General features: G+C 35.3%; 1 protein-coding gene across 1 annotated transcript in view; it reads left to right on the forward strand.

The window, feature by feature from the left end:
* LOC127427833 (synapsin-2-like) overlaps positions 1-18,796 on the forward strand; it is a 168,131-nt gene that overhangs the window by 91,407 nt on the left and 57,928 nt on the right. Inside the window, exon 3 of the mRNA XM_051675652.1 lies at positions 9,079-9,170. Within this exon, the coding sequence (XP_051531612.1) occupies positions 9,079-9,170 (92 nt within the window). The remainder of the gene's footprint in view (positions 1-9,078; positions 9,171-18,796) is intronic.

The raw sequence follows: 18,796 nt of genomic DNA on the forward strand, positions 1-18,796 counted from the left end.
TATGTTTTTTTTAGGTTAATGCTCTAAATGAACAAAACATACCTCCCTAACCTTAACCTTTAACCTAAACTTAATCAATAGTGTCATAAAAAGTGTCAAAATGTGAGATGATAGAGCATTAACCTTAAAACCTCTGTTTTTTTGTTTTTTGTTTTTTGTTTTTTAAATAAACAAAATGGATGTCCCTATCCTAAATAAGTAAACCTAACCAATAGTGTCATAAAAACCATTGTGAGGTGAACAAAACAGACATCCCTACCCTAAACCCTACACGTAAACCTAACTGATAGTGTCATCAAAGAAAATCTTATTTGAAAAACGCAATAGCTGAAGCAACCACACGCTTCTATGACACTTTCGGCTCATGTGTCGGCTTGGGAGCATTGCAAGACTCATCCCCCTGTCTTCCACGTTCAAAGTCCAATGCTCTATCAGTTGAACTACCGTGCAACTTCATGCTGGAATAATCTTGTAAGTGCAGTTGGTTATGTAAAGCAAGTGTTAAAATATATTGTCTTCAAAATCAAGCATTATATTATATTATTATATTATGTCATAAGATAGCATTGTGTGAGTAACAGAGCAAAAAGTAAGTGTTTATGCTGCCATTTTCTTGTGATTTGTGCAAAGGTGAATAAGATTCAATTTTGTTGTTATGCCTCTAGTGTTTATTTCACCAGAGAACTGATGCAATACATAGAATGAGGCACATACTGTAAAACAAATGTAGCTATTGTTTTTTTGTTTATATAATATATATGTATGTATTGCAGGAAAACATGAATACATAGCACATATTAAAGACAAACAATTTTCCTCTTTTTACAAACCCCAATGCATATACAGTGTACTGTCTATCTATCTGTCAATCTATCTATCTCTATTAAAAACAATAGTGTGTGGTGGACTTTTGAAATGAGGAGGCAGAGTGCCATCTCAGGGTTGTTGTTGTTTTATTTTTATTCATTTTTTTAGTTTTTTAATGAAAATTCATGTTTTGGTTCCATCTGACATTTACATATTTTCCACATTAAACCCATACAAATCTGATATATCACAACAATTAATAAAAAAAGTAGGCCTATATAAAATGGTATAAAAATGTCACATACTCAAACATATACTGTATGCAGCAACATATATTTCAAAATACTAAAACATGACTGTTTTCATATATGTGACATATTTTCCCAAATTATACTTTATTATAATCTAATTTCAATAGGCTATAGCCTACATGCCCAAATATATTATGAACTATAGTTCATATGTTCATTGCCATATATCAGATTTCTTTAGAGGAAGACAAAAATACCTTTTTACACTGTTATTAAGCATACAAAACTTATATTTTTGAATGTTCATAATTATTAGATAAAGTCAAATCAAAGACTCATCAAGTTTATGCATTGTATAATATTAATTACAATTTTTACACTGCTTCAAAACAATGCTGTATCTACACTGTAGTGAAATACTATTTGTTCAGGCACTTGAGTGCGCGCTCAGGGAATCTGAGTCTCACAGGTACAGCGTGTTTATTTGAAGGATTACAGAGATCAGCGTCTGATTTACAAAACGCTTCCAAACACAAAGATAAGGTGCAGTTTATCCTGGCTGTGTACAAAGCTGATGGTTTAAATTCATATAAGCAACAGAAATCATGCAACAGTATAGAGGACTTTAAAATGTTTAAGTCCTGCATGCATTTAATGTTTAACGATAAAGAGAAAGGTGCCTTAATACCCTAAATATGTGCACAGTAAACTTTTGTAATATTTGATTAACCACGAGAGTTCACAAAGTTATTTTGTTATTTGTCGGGAGTCGCGACTCAGGAATAAAGAACATTTATTGCCATGGATGCGTAAACACAATCTCAGATTAGCAGGGAATAAAGTGCTCAGTGAGCTATGAGCCTAAATAGCACAATACATAGATCTTCAAATGATAAAATCACATTAAAGTCGAACAAAAATAATCTCTGTCACTGCCTGCAACATAGTAGGCCTATTCTTAATAAATGGAAAATGTGTAATTCTGCCCAGGCAGGTTCACTTTCCATGAGGCAGCGAATGCTACAGATTATAGGACTTCTTCGGGATGCTTTGATTTTTAAATGATTCAGCATTTAACTTGTGTAATTGTTGTCTGCACACCAGAGCAAAAAGGGAAAAAAACATTGACTCACAGTTTATTAAGCACTGAAACTTGGTCAGGTGAAAAACAATCTGGAATCATGTGTAACAGTCACATTAAGTCCTCTTTGCAACCTGAACTTCATCAGAATGTCGATTTGTGACACCAGCACTGAAAAAGCTTGATTCAGCGCAACAAATGGTGAAACATAACACAGGTGTCTCGAGATGCGTTAATAAATATTGAAATAATTTTTAAGTTAACAGTGTCTAAAAAAACGCGACGGTCCTGCACAACGAATTGTAAAACAGAACGCAGGTGTCTTGATATGAACTAATAAGGTTCTTTTAAACTTTACAGTGAGTTGTGGCACAACGATCAAAGACGTCCATCAAGTGCGTGTTTACGTGGCCTCAACGCACGTGTGAACAGCTCATAACTCCGCCCTATAGCCTACTTGAAAAAATTACCCAAACTTGGCCCAAAACCTGTAGGTTTGTTGGGTACCATCAGACTCAGATCAGCTGAAGACCTCTAAACATGTGCAGAATAACCGAATAGTGATTTTGGTATTTGAATACCATGCACATCCCTATTAATGCATGATTTTGGATCGGTTTATAATTAAAAAGTACATATAACTGGCCGTGTAAGACATTGCTCCAAACTTTCCTTCCATCAGTTTGAAAAATCCAACCAAATCTGGCAAGCCTCCTATAGCGCATAAAAGTGAACGTAGTCACATGACAGGTCATGGGGGGCCTCCATGTTGTACCAGTCCATGGGCCTCTCAGTTCTTAATTCGTCCTTGCATATGCCGTAAACCCACCTATCTTTCTTGGATTTAGCATATGTCCACCTGAAATAATTGATGATAAGTATGGCCGGCAGAATATCGAGTAGGCTTTTGACCCGGAACTTTTTCAATCTACTAACACGATGCCGCAGCACCGTTGGGTGAATTGTGTACAGAGATTCTCTCTAAACGCTCACAGAGCTGTGGGAGCGCAACTGATGGCACTGGCAAGACAGTCAGTCCGACTAAGCTTATCCATCAGTCACAATGTTCATTTCAGACGTGATTGGATATTTGCTAACCAATAATATTTTCCATTTCAGAAAGGGGCGGGGCATTTCCAACGTCTGATGCACAAGCATCTCTGGAGTAACTGCGTGTTATTGCAACCCTGCTAGTTTTTTATGCTTTTTTTTTTTTTTTTTTTGCCTTTTACTGCTGTCTATGGTGTCTTGTTCTCATGATATCAAATCATTTCAATTTATATTTCTAAATAGGAAAACAATTTCACTATACACAGACAAGCACATTATAGTACACAAATAAAACAAATAACAATTAATTCTTTCATAAATTCACAGTATGACCACCTCTTCAGACACTACTAGCCTACACCACTGCCTACAATAATACAGCAACAATCATATTTAATCTGTATTTTATTTGTTCCCCTTTTATTGGATCATCAGTCATCTACTCCTTGGTAAACACCATAGGTTTCATGATGGCACAGATCCGTACCTCTAAGAGCGTGTACTCACTAAAAAGTGGCTCAGTGACGCACCATTACATGTTTTCAAGTCATTTTAAGTTCATTTTGATTTGGATATGACCAAAAGTTGAGTTGTCCATGTTGATTAGTTGTTTACTGTGGAAACTGTTTCTCCACTTATATCAGTTCATCCCATTCATAGTGATCTGCAAAGACATGCTGTGTGGATAGCTTATTGAATGAATCAGCGCTAATCTGAGGCATTGTCTCCTCTTGTGACTTTTTGCTGTATTCGGTGGTTACCTCCCTCACATTCAAGCCACGCTTTAGGAGCTCAATTATATTGCAATGAGCTGAAGGGAGGCTTGAGAGACGCTGCCTCCCTCTGAAACTTTATCCGCTGGTGCGGTGTCACTGTTTGGCAGAATGACTTTAGAAATATGACTGCTATACACATTAGTGGGGCTCACATTTCATAATATTTGATTCGTTTTGTTTTTTGTGAGTCGATTGTTTGTTTGTTTTTTCACCCACATTTTTGAGGAGGCACTACTTCCTTTGCCTCCTCAGAGAAAACGGCAATTATAAAAAAATATTACTCTAGATTAGCACATTGAATTTACAGCCCTACTTCTAACTTTTGAAAGCAGAAGAATTAAACACTTTCAGTCTGTGGCAACTGTCAGTGTAACCATCTTTATTAAATGGCATGTCTTTGTGAAGCGAATAGTCCTTCATAGTTTGTCTTCTGCTAACTGGTCAATAAAGCAAACCATTCCAACAAGCCTGCTACAATATAACTGGGTACTTTATTACCTATTAATGGCCATTTGACAGTAATTAAGCATAATATAAATGAGCAGCTATTCCAATCTTCACAAAGCCACAGGCTGGTTTCAGTTTTATTTCTCTCTATAAACCACAGAATGGACTGTTCACAGTGTATTATAGATAAAGGTTAACAAGTCCACAATGATGACAGTAAAGGGAACAATTGCAAGATGTGATGCACATCTTCTGTTACTCTTTAAAAAAAAATAATTATCACAAGCTTTAATTAGAACATGAAATATACATAATTAGCCTAGAACAGTGTTAGACATCAGCCACGATGACGTTAAAATACAAGAGGGGAAATTACAGTCATTAACTACATAGAACCTATTAAAAAATAATCAATAAAATGACTTGTTTTAGATCATTGGTTGTCAACTGATTTTGCTTCAGGGACCCAAATTATACAGTGGACATCAAGTGGTGACCACGCACAGAAACAAAATGACTTGTGCAATGAAAACTTAACTTTACCATAAACTGCCTAAGCCCAACAATATGCAAAATTATTACCATACCACAGACTAATAAGGAAAATATATAATTTTGGTTTCAATGTCTCTTTAATATTGATGGTTTTATGCTCGTGGCAGCCAATTATTCACTGCACAAAACACACAGTGGTTGGCAAAACAATGTTTATCCTCACTGCAAGTGAACCTGCCCATATGGCAAAACATGTAAAACACATATATAATATGTATATTCATGTACTGTATGGATTTGCTGATATACAAATTGTCAATACTTGTTCGTTAATGCAACATATTTCAGAGTCATAAAAAATTCATATATGTATATCTTATGTATATAGTATATCTAGAGAAAGCTGTTTCTTTTTTGCCATTTTTGACCTAATATTGACCTTAAGACATGCCAGTCTATTGCATACTGTGGCAACTCAAAAACAAACACGAAGTCAATGTTAAGCTTCATTTAATTAACCAAATAGCTGTCAGCAGTGTTTGATATAATGGCAAGTGATTTTCTAGAACCAAATTAGCAATTTAGCATGATTACTCAAGGATAAGGTGTTGGAGTGATGGCTGCTGAAAGTGGGGCTTGTCTAGATTTGATCAAAAATTACTTTTTTCAAATAGTGATGGTGTTGTTTTTTACATCAGTAATGTCTTGACTATATAGTTGAATGCCACTATGGTGAATAAAAGTACCAATCTCCTTCCGAAACAGCAAAATCTGTACATTATTCCAAACTTTTTTGCTGCCAGTGTGTATTTGGCTGTAAAAAAATAAAAAAGTGAAAACCATGTTTGCACGTATTTTAGAATGTCACAAACAATTATTGGTATTGGAAATGTATACATATATGCCCACATATATGAACTATAATGTTATATGTATGTTCATATATGAACATATATTAGATTTCTGCAAGGTTGTATTTACTGGGTTGTATTTTCTTTTACCCTGCATACTGTAGTTTTGTTAAAGGTTAAGGATGAGGGCATGTCACACAGCCTTTCTATGTTAGCATCTGCCTTTTTTGAATAGCTTTTACTATTTACCATTGTCTTTTTATTGCTATCCATGACCGCATCAGACCTGTGACTAGGGCTGGGTGGATTTTCAGATTTTTCCGAATCATTTGAATATGCATTTCGACACGATTTTTTATTTTTCTTAATTCAAAAAATCGAGATTTTGCTAAAAATATTGCAAACACTAAAGTTAGATACATTGCAAATCCACAAAAGGCTGCATAAGGAAGAGAAAAAGAATTCATAGCACTTATCTTAATGCCACTCCCAGTCTCCAAATGTGACAGGTTAACAACATGGATACTGATATAAAAGACAGTGGTAATATTCCCAGTTTTACTCAGTGTGATTTTAGCTCAGCTTCATCCGGAACATTTTCATGCAGGTATACACCGGCTTAAGACCATAACTGGCCTCAGCGTGCACATGTTGATGAACCGTCTCCTTTCTTATTTTTTTACCCATAAAAATCATTAGTTATGTGTAGGGCTGAAACAATTAGTCAACATTATTGACAACGTCGACAATAAAAAATAGTCGACAAAATTTTTTGTTGTCGAATAGTTGTTTGATGTCATTTAACGTAACATGAGATCATATGAAACTCTAATGATGGCACGCCAGAGCAGCACTGCAGCTCGTGCCTGACTGAGGAGAGGAAGAAAACACAGCTCACAGATGCACTCCAGACTTTCACAGCTTTAGGTGAAGTAGATTGCAAAGCATGAGGGAATTATACAAAAATACAAAATAAGTAAATACAGAAGCACTCTCATTGTGGATTAAGCAGAGCCGGAGCTGCTACTTTTTAAAGGAAACACCCCGGCATTACATCTTTAATGCAGTTATATTTAATGCGTTATAGCTTTATTAAAGTTCAAATAATAAGGAAGCAGATCATGTAAATAACTACAAACTCCGAAACATCTGGCATTTCTCTGTGTGGTCAGCGCCTCTCCTGTGATTTGTGCGAAGTATCCCGATGTAAGGGTGAGAGATTGAAATTGCACCCGACGGGGACGCTCGTCCCCCTCACGCACACTTGCTGATGCTAGATTATAACATGATGGCTCGTGACTTATTGAATCATAATATATGTGTCACTGTGCAATTCTTATCATGAAGAAAACTGGCAATACGCAGCTTTATTAATATGAGGTGTTTTTTTTGTTTTTTTGTGAGTTAAAGATGGATTGAAGTGAACAGAAAGTTGAGAGAGGGTAGTCTTCACCCCATTATACACTGCAACAAAAGAAGTTTTTGATTAGTTTTTGTTTTGGCTTGTTTTCCAATATAAATATCTAAAACTCCATTAAAACAACATACATTTACTTTAGCAGCTATACTGCAAGAGAAAAAAAATTATCTGAGAATGTTGAATATGAAACAAATATTTTAAAATATCTAAAAATCCTTTAAAAAAAAAAAAAAAAAAAAGATGCATTCACCTGAGAAACAGCATATAAGATATTTAGACTTGCTTTTAGAGAATAGATCTTGAATATAAGTATATTCTGTCTTTACTGCACTCGCAGTAGCATAACCAAGTGAAAAAACACACTTACATACAAAATACACTTATATTTAAGATACATTCTCTTAAAGTCTAAATATCTTATGTTACTTCTCAAGTAAATGTATCTTGTTTTAAGGATTTTTAGACAATTTTAAATGGAAAACAAGACAAAAACACTTGATAACAAAAGGATTTTTTGCAGTGATTTTTATTAGTATTTTTTTTCCCTTTAATTCAGTGAATGTTATTTAGAGGTATTTTTAAAAGATGATTTTGTCCTCTTTATTGTTAGCAGGCACATTTAATACAACCTTTTAAGTCGAGGTAGAAGCTGAATAGTCGGTTAAGAGGTAATGATTAATCATTGCAATAATCACCCGAATAGTCAAATAATCATTCTAATAATCGTTAGATTAGTCGATTATCAAAATAATCGGTAGTTGCAGTCCTAGTCACATGACAGTTATGGGCGCTTCATTTCAAATCATGGATAGGCTATATATTTTCATTTACATATTTGGCAGATGCTTTTATCCAAAGGGACTTACAGTGCACTTATTACAGGGACAATTCCGCCGCAGCAACCTGGAGTTAAGTGCCTTGCTCAAGGACACAATGGTGGTGGCTGTGGGGATTGAACCAGCAACCTTCTGACTACCAGTTATGTGCTTTAGCCCACTTGCCATCACCACTCCTCAGTATGGGAGAATCAAACATCCACTGCTCCTTTTGCCATGATGATTCAGATAGATCGCTAATTATTGCTTTGTTCTGTGACGTGTTTCAATTTTACTGCATCTATAGCCAACATTTGGCAAGCGATCATTTTGACATACTTTGCGAGTTGAATTATAATGATAAATTATTTCATATTGCTGCGCTGCTCAGAGTGAATCGCTAGAGGGCGCGTCTCTATCTGTAGGGGTTTATGAATATACACACAAATTGTTTGATATACATTGAGTACTTTCTAGATAAACTTGATAATTTATAGATATTGATTGCTAGATAACTTTCTAGATAGATTTGGTTTAGATAAAATGAATACATACACTGTCTAAGAGTTTTACAGTTTTCTTTTTCTATTATTTCTGAACATCTGGGTTTATTAGATTTTAATTTGTTTTACATTTACACTCTGTTGACAACTTCCCCCTGTGGTGCATTTGTACATTTTTCTTGCACACCTTTGTTTCCTATAATGAAAAGAATTTGGATTTCTCTAACCAGGTTGCCTTGCATTCTACTAAAGAACATACACTTTAAATGATGTTAGAGTACAATTAAAAGTTGGAAAAAATCGAATTGTGAATCGTCCATAAGTTTGATAAAAATTGAGATTTTATTTTTTGCCATATTGCCAAGCCCTACCCATGACCTATTTTTGCGTCATGACCCCCTGGTGGTTGATAAAGGTTGTTATAAAAATGTGCAACATACTGTATATCTTTAATAAACTGCAATGTATCACATTTAATGCCAGTCATTTTTTTAATCATGCATGTTGTGTTTGAGATTGTAACCCTCATGAATATAACAGCATATATAACATTTTATTGTTTATTTTTATATCTAATTTCAGGCAGAGTTCTCTGAGATCAACCTTGTGGCTCATGCTAATGGCACATGCAGTGTGGACATGCAAGTCATCAGAAATGGAACCAAAGTGGTTCGGTAAGTTCCATATTGTCACCAGAAAATACAGTCTATTGGTGTCAAAACACACTGGTGAAAAAAAAGGGGGATTTTTTTTTTCTTTCAGTGTAAGGCAACTGTAATACAGCACTAATGTTCATTATGTTTAGTTTTGTAGTCATGTATTAACATCAATCTTATTAGATAAAGAACATCAAAGCAAGTGTCGTTTATTTTAGATAAAGTGCAAGTACACTTTTCTTTTCAAACAAAACATTTTACAAAAAGTAGTTTGTTAGGATTTCAATAACATTATTGTTAAGTGCTTGCCACTTTATAGATAAAGTTTGTGTTGATGGTAAGTGTTGAGTAGTTGGAGACCTGATCAACTTCCAGTTACTCTTGACACGCTCAATTTTGCACAAATCAAACGGATTATCTAATAATCATTGTCAGCAGCTGTGCTGCAGAGTTTTGAGCATAGTAGGCAGAGTTGAGGTTGTAGCAGCTAGTGGCAGGCAGCTCTCCACTCATTTCAATCTCTTAAACCTATAATGCCGCCTGTATCAAATTTGATATGCTATTTTCTAAAGCCTGTGCATCAATCATATTCGTTTTCTTTTTTTTTTGGACGAAAATCCTGTTATCTGCAATGTACTAGATGTCTGCTGCCACCTGGTGGATGTTACCGGGCATTTCTTGATGGAAAAAATATTTTTAGAAAATGTTCCAAAACGTCAGCTTTTGCATTGGTTGCACTGGTCTTTTTGATGTACATTTACATTTAGTCATTTAGAAGATGCTTTTGCCCAAAGCGACTTACAAATGTGGCACATAGCAAGCAATTTGTCAAACAAAGTTTAACAACATCTGCAGCGTTGTACTGCCAAGTTCTCAAACCTTTGTTGATTCTGATAAAGAAAAAGTGACAATAATTATTATATTGTAACTGATATTTTCAAAATGAGTATTTACTCAGCTTGTGCTTGGTTAAAATTATGTATATTATTTTATTGAAAAAGGCTGTTGAAATCCATGTAACAAATTTAATACAACAGGCTTTTGAGGTATATCTCTCAATCACAGAGCTTTTATTATTACATATAATTTTAAGATATATTTAAAGTGTGAACTAATATTTCTGTGTATTTTCATATATGCAGCCTGCTCTGTCATTATAGAGAACTCAGTCTATTATGATGTCATCTTACCATAAATGCCTGAGACCAGCGATAAAAGTTTTACAGTTTCACTTTTTTAAATGTCAGTAGTGTTTGGTGCATAAAATACATATTGTTTATTGAAAAAAAAAGAATTTTATTCATATTGTATTTGATGTGCTGAATTGAACTTATGCATTTCAATCCATATTTGTAGACCAAGGAGGGTAAGTTGTCATAGCTAAACTCTCAAACATTTGGTACAGTGCATCTGGAAAGTTTTCACAGCGCTTCACTTTTTCCACATTTTGTTATGTTACAGCCTTATTCCAAAATGGATTAAATTCATTATTTTCTACATAATCTCAATTCTACAAACAATACCCCATAATGACAACATGAAAGAAGTTTTTGAAATCTTTGCAAATTTATTAAAAAAAAAACAAAAAAAAAACACGTACATAAGTATTCACAGCCTTTGCTCAATACTTTGTTGAAGCACCTTTGGCACCAATTACAGCCTCAAGTCTTTTTGAGTATGATGCTACAAGCTTGGCACACCTATTTTTGGGAAATTTCTCCCATTCTTCTTTGCAGGACCTCTGAAGCTCCATCAGGTTGGATGGGGAGCATCGGTGCACAGCCATTTTCAGATCTCTCCAGAGATGTTCAATCGGGTTCAAGTCTGGGCTCTGGCTCGGCCACTCAAGGACATTCACAGAGTTGTCCCAAAGCCACTCCTTTGTTATCTTGGCTGTGTGCTTAGGGTTGTTGTCCTGTTGGAAGATGAACCTTCGCCCTAGTCTGAGGTCCAGAGCGCTCTGGAGCAGGTTTTCATCAAGGATGTCTCTGTACATTGCTGCATTCATCTTTCCCTTGATCCTGACTAGTCTCCCAGTTCCTGCTGCTGAAAAACATCCCCACAGCATGATGCTGCCACCACCATGCTTCACTGTAGGGATGGTATTGGCCAGGTGATGAGCGGTGCCTGGTTTCCTCCAGACATGATGCTTGTCATTCAGGCCAAAGAGTTCAATCTTTGTTTCTCATGGTCTGAGAGTCCTTCAGGTGCCTTTTGGCAAACTCCAGGCGGGCTGTCATGTGCCTTTTACTGAGGAGTTGCTTCCGTCTGGCCACTCTACCATACAGGCCTGATTGGTGGAGTGCTGCAGAGATGGTTGTTCTTCTGGAAGGTTCTCCTCTCTCCACAGAGAAATGCTGGAGCTCTGTCAGAGTGACCATCGGGTTCTTGGTCACCTCCCTGACTAAGGCCCTTCTCCCCCGATCACTCAGTTTGGCCAGGCGGCCAGCTCTAGGAAGAGTCCTGGTGGTTCCAAACTTCTTCCATTTATGGATGATGGAGGCCACTGTGCTCATTGGGACCTTCAATGCTGCAGAAATTTTTCTGTACCCTTCCCCAGATCTGTGCCTCGATACAATCCTGTCTCGGAGGTTTACAGATATATATATATATATATATATATATATATGTGTGTGTGTGTGTGTGTGTGTTTGTGTGTGTGTGTGTGTGTGTGCATAAAATCTTGCAGATATGGGTCAGGAGCTTCAGTTAATGTTCACATCAACCATCAGAATGGGGAAAAAAATGTGATCTCAGTGATTTTGACCATGGCATGATTGTTGGTGCCGGACGGGCTGGTTTGAGTATTTCTGTAACTGCTGATCTCCTGAGATTTTCACGCACAACAGTTTAATTTAGTTTAATTTACTCCGAATGGTGCCAAAAACAAAAAACATTCAGTGAGCGGCAGTTCTGTGGACGAAAATGTCTTGTTGATGAGAGAGGTCAACAGAGAATGACCAGACTGGTTTGAACTGACAGAGTCTACAGTAACTCAGATAACTGCTCAGTACAATTGTGGTGAGAAGAATAGCATCTCAGAATGCTATTCTGAGATGCGGGTTGGCACTGTTTTGGTGGCACGAGGGGAACCTACACAATATTAGGCAGGTGGTTTTAATGTTGTCACTGATCGGTGTAAAATATATATATATATATATCTATATATATATATATACTGTATATACTGCCGGCAAAAAGTTTGGAGTAATGTACAGATTTTGCTGTTTCGGAAGGAAATTGGGAATTTAGTTCACCAAAGTGGCATTCAGCTGATCGCAAAGTATAGTCAGGACATTAAATCGGACATTTCATCACAATACGATCTTATATCGATTTTCTTGGCCTGCGATCCGATATTTGCCGATCCTTCAAAGTCTGCTGCAATATGATTTTGATTTGATTCGCTTCAGGGCCCTGCGATCGATATTCTGATATTATGTGCCTATTTGACACAATAAATGTAAAAAAAATGTTGCCCTCAAATGCAACCAAAATATAATTTGAAAATTTTATTTAGCTCTCTGAAAAGTGCAAATTTAGTATCCACATTGGGACATCCACAACAAAATAAGGTACTCCAGATGTTGAAAAAAAATATATATATATTATTATACAGATAATAATATAAAAAATAAAGTCACACACACGTGATCATCAATTGTTTGATTACAGCTTATTTTTCAGTATAATCCCATTCAAAATACTTACATACCCATGACTTGTTTCCAACTATCCGTGGTTTTCTTGGCAACTTCCACAGTTGTAATGAAAAATTCTGTTACAGTTAACTGGGATAAATGTTAGTAAGGGTGTTGATGTGTAGATGTGTAAAGTCTTATAACTGAAGCTGGAGCTGAGCAGGTGATTTCACTTTCCCTCATTAGTGCTGTTCAGAATGTCGGCGTTGTCAAGACGTTACACATGATGGCTGAACTGCTCCATGGTACTTTTAAATAGCAAATTCTCATGTAAAATTCAAATGGGTCGCATGCGCAACGATATCGATGGAAGCCAGAATTAATCATGCATGTGAGCTGCTCTGCGTTTGTCACAAGAGCTCACATTTTAAGGAGTGCCAGGTTGATGCACTCGCACGGATCCTGTCAATTGAGCTCAAAAGAAGCCCGGATGACGAGCTCACATCGCAGGGATAGCATGTGAGCGCGTCCCCGTACAAGCTAGAACCGCCACTGGCTACATGTATAACTAAACAAGAGAATAAGTACATCAGAGTCCCTAGTTTAAGAAATGGATGCCTCGCATGTCCTCAGCTGACAACTTCATTGAATTCTACCCGCTCAACACCAGTTTCATGTACAACAGTAAAGAGAAGACTCAGGTGCAGGCCTTATGGAATAATTGCAAAGAAAAAGCCACTTTTGAAACAGAAAATCAAAAAGAAAAGGTTAGAGTGGGCAAAGAAACACAGACATTGCACAACAGATAATTGGAAAAGAGTGTTATGGATCTTAACCCCATTGAGCTTTTGTGGGATCAGCTAGACTGTAAGGTGCGTGAGAAGTGCCCAACAAAACCACATCTATGGCAAGTGCTACAGGAAGTGTGGGGTGAAATGTCACATGAGTATCTGGACAAACTGAAGCTAGAATGCCAAGGCTCTGTTGTTGTCATTTCTTCACGTGGAGGATTGTTTGATGAGAACTCTTTGAAGAAGTTTAAGGAGTTCTGAAAAACATTTTTTTCAAATTGTAATAGTAATTTTTCACGTTATTAATGTCCTGACTATACATTGTGATCAGTTGAATGCTACTTTGGTGAATAAAAGTACCAATTTCTTTCCATAAGAGCAAAATCTGTACATTATTCCAAAATTTTGGCCGCCAGTGTATGTATGTATGTATGTATGTATGTATGTATGTATATATATATATATATATATATATATATATATATATATATATATATATATATATATATATATATATATACACACACACACACACACACAATTTTGTGTGTGTAATGGTTCAGAAAACAGATCCATTAAAAAAAAAAAAACAAATAGAATTTATTTTTTTTACTACTATTTCATGTGTCTATTTCATACTTTATCTCAATTCTTTTTTTGTCCCTCTTTGCTTTTAAATTTTTTCCCTTTGCTAAATTGTTTGCCTCTTTCTTTATTTGCCCTTAAAGGGATAGTTCACCCAAATTTTAACATTCTTTCATTATTTACTCACCCTCATGCCGTCCAAGATGTGTATGACTTTCTTTCTTCTGCTGAACACAAAGTTTTTTTTGTTTTTTTTTAAAGAATATTTCAGCTCTGTTGGTCCTCACAATGCAAGTGAATGGTGACCAGAACTTGAAGGTCCAAAAGAGACATAAAGGCAGGAAAAAAGTAATCCAAAAGACTCCAGTGGTTAAATCCATATCTTCTGAAGTGATATGTAAGGTGTGAGTGAAAAACATGTCAATATTTAAGTCCTTTTTTACTGAAAATCTACACTTTCACTTCCACATTCTGGTGTTGAAGTGACTCGCATATTAGGCTACGCTGAAATTTGTCTGTGTAGAACACCAACTCCTTAGGGGGGCACCATCATACCCTAGGGGGGCACTAGAAACTCCACTGACTGCCCTTACTTGCATGTTATACATTATTCAAGGACCCTATAGCATTCGCGGAACACAGTCGATCGCCTCGAGTCCTCACGCTCGCATTTTCTCATCGCAACTTCGCAGCATGTATCAGGGTATTGCCATGGTACTGAATGATTGATCATGTTCATATTTCATGATACTGTCATTGTACTCCAAGGTACTTTAAAGAATACCATGGTTTTAATATGACACATGTCATAAACATGGGGTTATCAAAAACCATGTCTGAAAATACATAAATAAACAAATGTATTGCCATGGTGCTTTTTGTGAGAAATATAACAGAATAGGCTATTATATGTGATAAAGGAAAAACTGAAAAAAAATTATGTACAATGTATAATATATATATATATATATATATATATATATATATATATATATATATATATATATATATATATATATATATGTGTGTGTGTGTGTGTGTGTGTGTATATATATATATATGTGTGTATATATATATATATATATATATATATATATATATATATATATATATATATATATATACACACACACACACACACACACACACACAAGAAAATGGTTAAATACTCAAAAAGCAAATAAATTAGTTAAGTATTTATAATTACTACTCATTAAAAAAAAAGTGCCATTTTTTATCCTTCCACCCTGTCCCTGCTAAGGTCTGTGCATGTCACTGGTATGGACCAACCTATTTAGATATTCTTATATATTTAGATATAAGAATTTAGATATTCTTCTAAAAATCATCATTTGTGTTCTGCAGAAGAAAGAAAGTCATACACATCTTGGATTGCATGAGGGTGAGTAAATGATGAGAATTTTCAAGTTTTTCTTTATTTGGACTTTTTAGTGGGTGTCATGGAAACATAACACCTTTTAGAACAACCTATCCATACCACTGTATGGGTCGTGACATTAGATATAGTGTTCAAAATAAAGACAAAAATTATTTTAACACTTTCTGGTTGTCAAACATTAGTAAAACATATCTACAGATTATGTGAAGAAATAAACATGTTATCACTCTACTAGGACACCTGTGTGAACTTGAGGGGAACTGACTTCATACATCCACTAAGAATCACCTTGATGCCAGCTGTTTACAGTAAAAGTGAAGTTAGTTCTGAAAAAAGCTCTAGCATGCATTTGTAAATGCCACTTGGTTTGATGTTTTGTTATCTAATGCAATGACATTCAGACATTTAAAAAAATTAAAAAATATATTTTTAGGGCCACTGTAAGAGACAGTAAACTAGGTATTCCTTTTATGTTTAATCAAAGTTTACAGTAATGCCGATATTACTTTGATATTAATAATTAATATAGGCTTCAAGACAATACATTAAGCAAATTAAATAAATACTAATTTTATATTTTGTCTTATTCCATGAACAGAATTTTTTAAACAATAAAATCCAAAAGTCGAAGTCATAAAGTCCAGATAACAAAACGTTCTCAGTGATAGCCAGTGATTTTATTTATTTATGTATTTACTTATTTATTTAGTTTTACAATATTGTAATTAGAATTTAATATTTCAATTGGAGAAACCAATTAAAAAACACAAATTATGACAATAAGAATCACTTTGCCTTGCCAAACAATCCAAACTGATGTGATTTCCAGTTATGTTACAGTAACCACAAAATATGATTCAAAAAAACACTGGAAGCCAATAATATAACTTACCATAACAATAGCAAAAACACAGTAGGAGTGCTAAATGACTTGGAGGCTTTTAAATTTTTTAAATGATATGAGTGTGTCTGGATTTTCCTATTACCAGTTCAGACATGACTGTTTTTGAAACAGTGTGTGTGTGTGTGTGTATTTTCTCTTCCATGGGCACCTGCAGGATTTAATTTGAGGGTATACACAGAAATGTGCCTAATTCAACCTTATATTTAGGGGAGTTGGGGGAAAGGTCCCCCGGGGTTTTTTTTTTTTTTTTTGCAAAATCAGCACCAAACCACTGGTGGTGGGGGGGTGCGAGTGCGAGTGTTACTGCCCCTGCCAGTAAACGGTCAGAACAAACTCATTCTCGCGCTAAAAAAGCAGAACACACCAAAACGAATAGAACATAACACAGGTGTCTCGAGACGCGTTTTCATCGGTTGAAGTTCTTTTTACCTAGCAGTGCTCCCATGAGAGATGCTAAAAACACAGTGAAACGTGATGTAGTTGTCAAAAACATTTGCAAATTGGCCAACATTAGTTCTTTTAAACAGCCAACAGAAATATGGGACAGAGTTCATGATTGATTAAATATTCTGAGAGTAATGTTTCTCAGGTCAGTCAGGGCGCTCATGGTAAGCACAGTGCATCTTGAAGTAGCTACCTGTTGCTACTCATAATTTAAAGTAGTTAAACTACAGTGAAACTACACTTTTGTCAAAGTACATAATAATAATTAAAAAAAAAACACTTACGGTAAATTAAATTAATCAGTGAATATTTTTTTTTTCAACCATTTTTTCTTCCACATGAAGAGATTCACTGAAATGAATCAGACGTCACATAACTTCACATAAGAGTGCGAGAATGGACATAAATGCAAAACATTTAATGTTACCTCAGGTAGCTGTAAAGCTTTGTGTGTAATACAATGTTACACCATTACTTGTTGGGAAAAGAAGCTTGTTACTGGAAAAACTACAGTGTTAAAAAAAAAAAAAAAAAAAAAACGTAAAAGTGACTGAAAAAATCTAGTTATTAGCATTGCTACTTTTAGTATTTACTGTATAGAAAAACATCAATTTAAAAGAATGTAGATGTCATCAAATAAAAACCTGTCCATGTCTGTAAGCATCAATAAGCATTATGCAATAAAAATTATAATAATTTAAAAAACAAACATTCTCTTTCAAAGGAGTTATGAGAATATACCTAAATCCACCCCCCCACACACACAAACTCCTCTTTTGTGTTCTTTTCATTTGGTAATCCCATTCAGCGTAATTGAAATTCTGTGAGCATAGACTTACCATTCATCAAATTGAGCTGTTTAGTCTCACACATCCACATAATCTTAAATAACAGTCTTTCTCTTAATGACCTTTCTCACTCCGTCTTTACTCTCTTTCTCTCTTGTCTGTCCAACTTTCTGTCTCTGCTTTTTACGTTTTCTTCTTTCCTTCCTTTTCTTAGAGCCTCTGTTCCCAATCAATCAACAATATGTTTTAACTAAACACAAGACCCTGTTCCAAAAACTAGTGCCTTAACCTGGGTTAGTAATTAATCCTGGGTATACAGGTTTTGTGATATCACACTATGTATGTAAACCCTGGGTTAGCGTGTGTATAGTGCTGTTAAGTTTCTGATTGGTTGTCTGTTGCTAAGCAACTGGCCATTACATTCTAGCTCTGCTTAATTTCACACTGTTTAACTTTGGCAACACAATTCAGGGTTTGCACCACAAAAGCAGTGCTAACCCTACACTGGGGTACTGTAGGGTTTCATAACCCAGGGTTAAAAGCATGCAGCGGCAACCCTCTTTCAAAATTACAATTGTAAAACATTGCTTAATCCAGATTTAAAACTGGCCTAAACATGGGATTAATTATGATTTTAAAGGGATAGTTCACCCTAAAATTAAAATGATCTTATCATTTACTCACCCTCATGCCATCCCAGACGTGTATGACTTTCTTTATTCTGTTTAACACAATTAAAGATTTTTAGAAGAATTTCTCAGCTCTTGCCAAAATGTTGAAGCTCCAAAATCCACATAAGGACAAAATTAAAGTACTCCAGACGGCTCTGGTGGTCAAATCCATATATTCTGAAGTGATTTGATAGGTGTGGGTGAGAAACAGATCAATATTTAAGTCCTTTTTCACTATAAACTCTCCTCCCTGCTCAGTCAGTTTCCACTTTACTTTCAATTTCTCATTCTCCTTCTGTTTTTGGTGATTCACATCCTTCATGCATATCACCCACTAATGGGCAGTGTGGAGAATTTATGACAAAAATTATTATTATTTTTGTCTTAACACATGGATTTAACCACTGGAGTCATATGGGTT

The sequence above is a fragment of the Myxocyprinus asiaticus genome, chromosome 37, assembly GCF_019703515.2.
Source record: "Myxocyprinus asiaticus isolate MX2 ecotype Aquarium Trade chromosome 37, UBuf_Myxa_2, whole genome shotgun sequence".
In the NCBI taxonomy this organism is placed as follows: Eukaryota; Metazoa; Chordata; class Actinopteri; order Cypriniformes; family Catostomidae; genus Myxocyprinus; species Myxocyprinus asiaticus.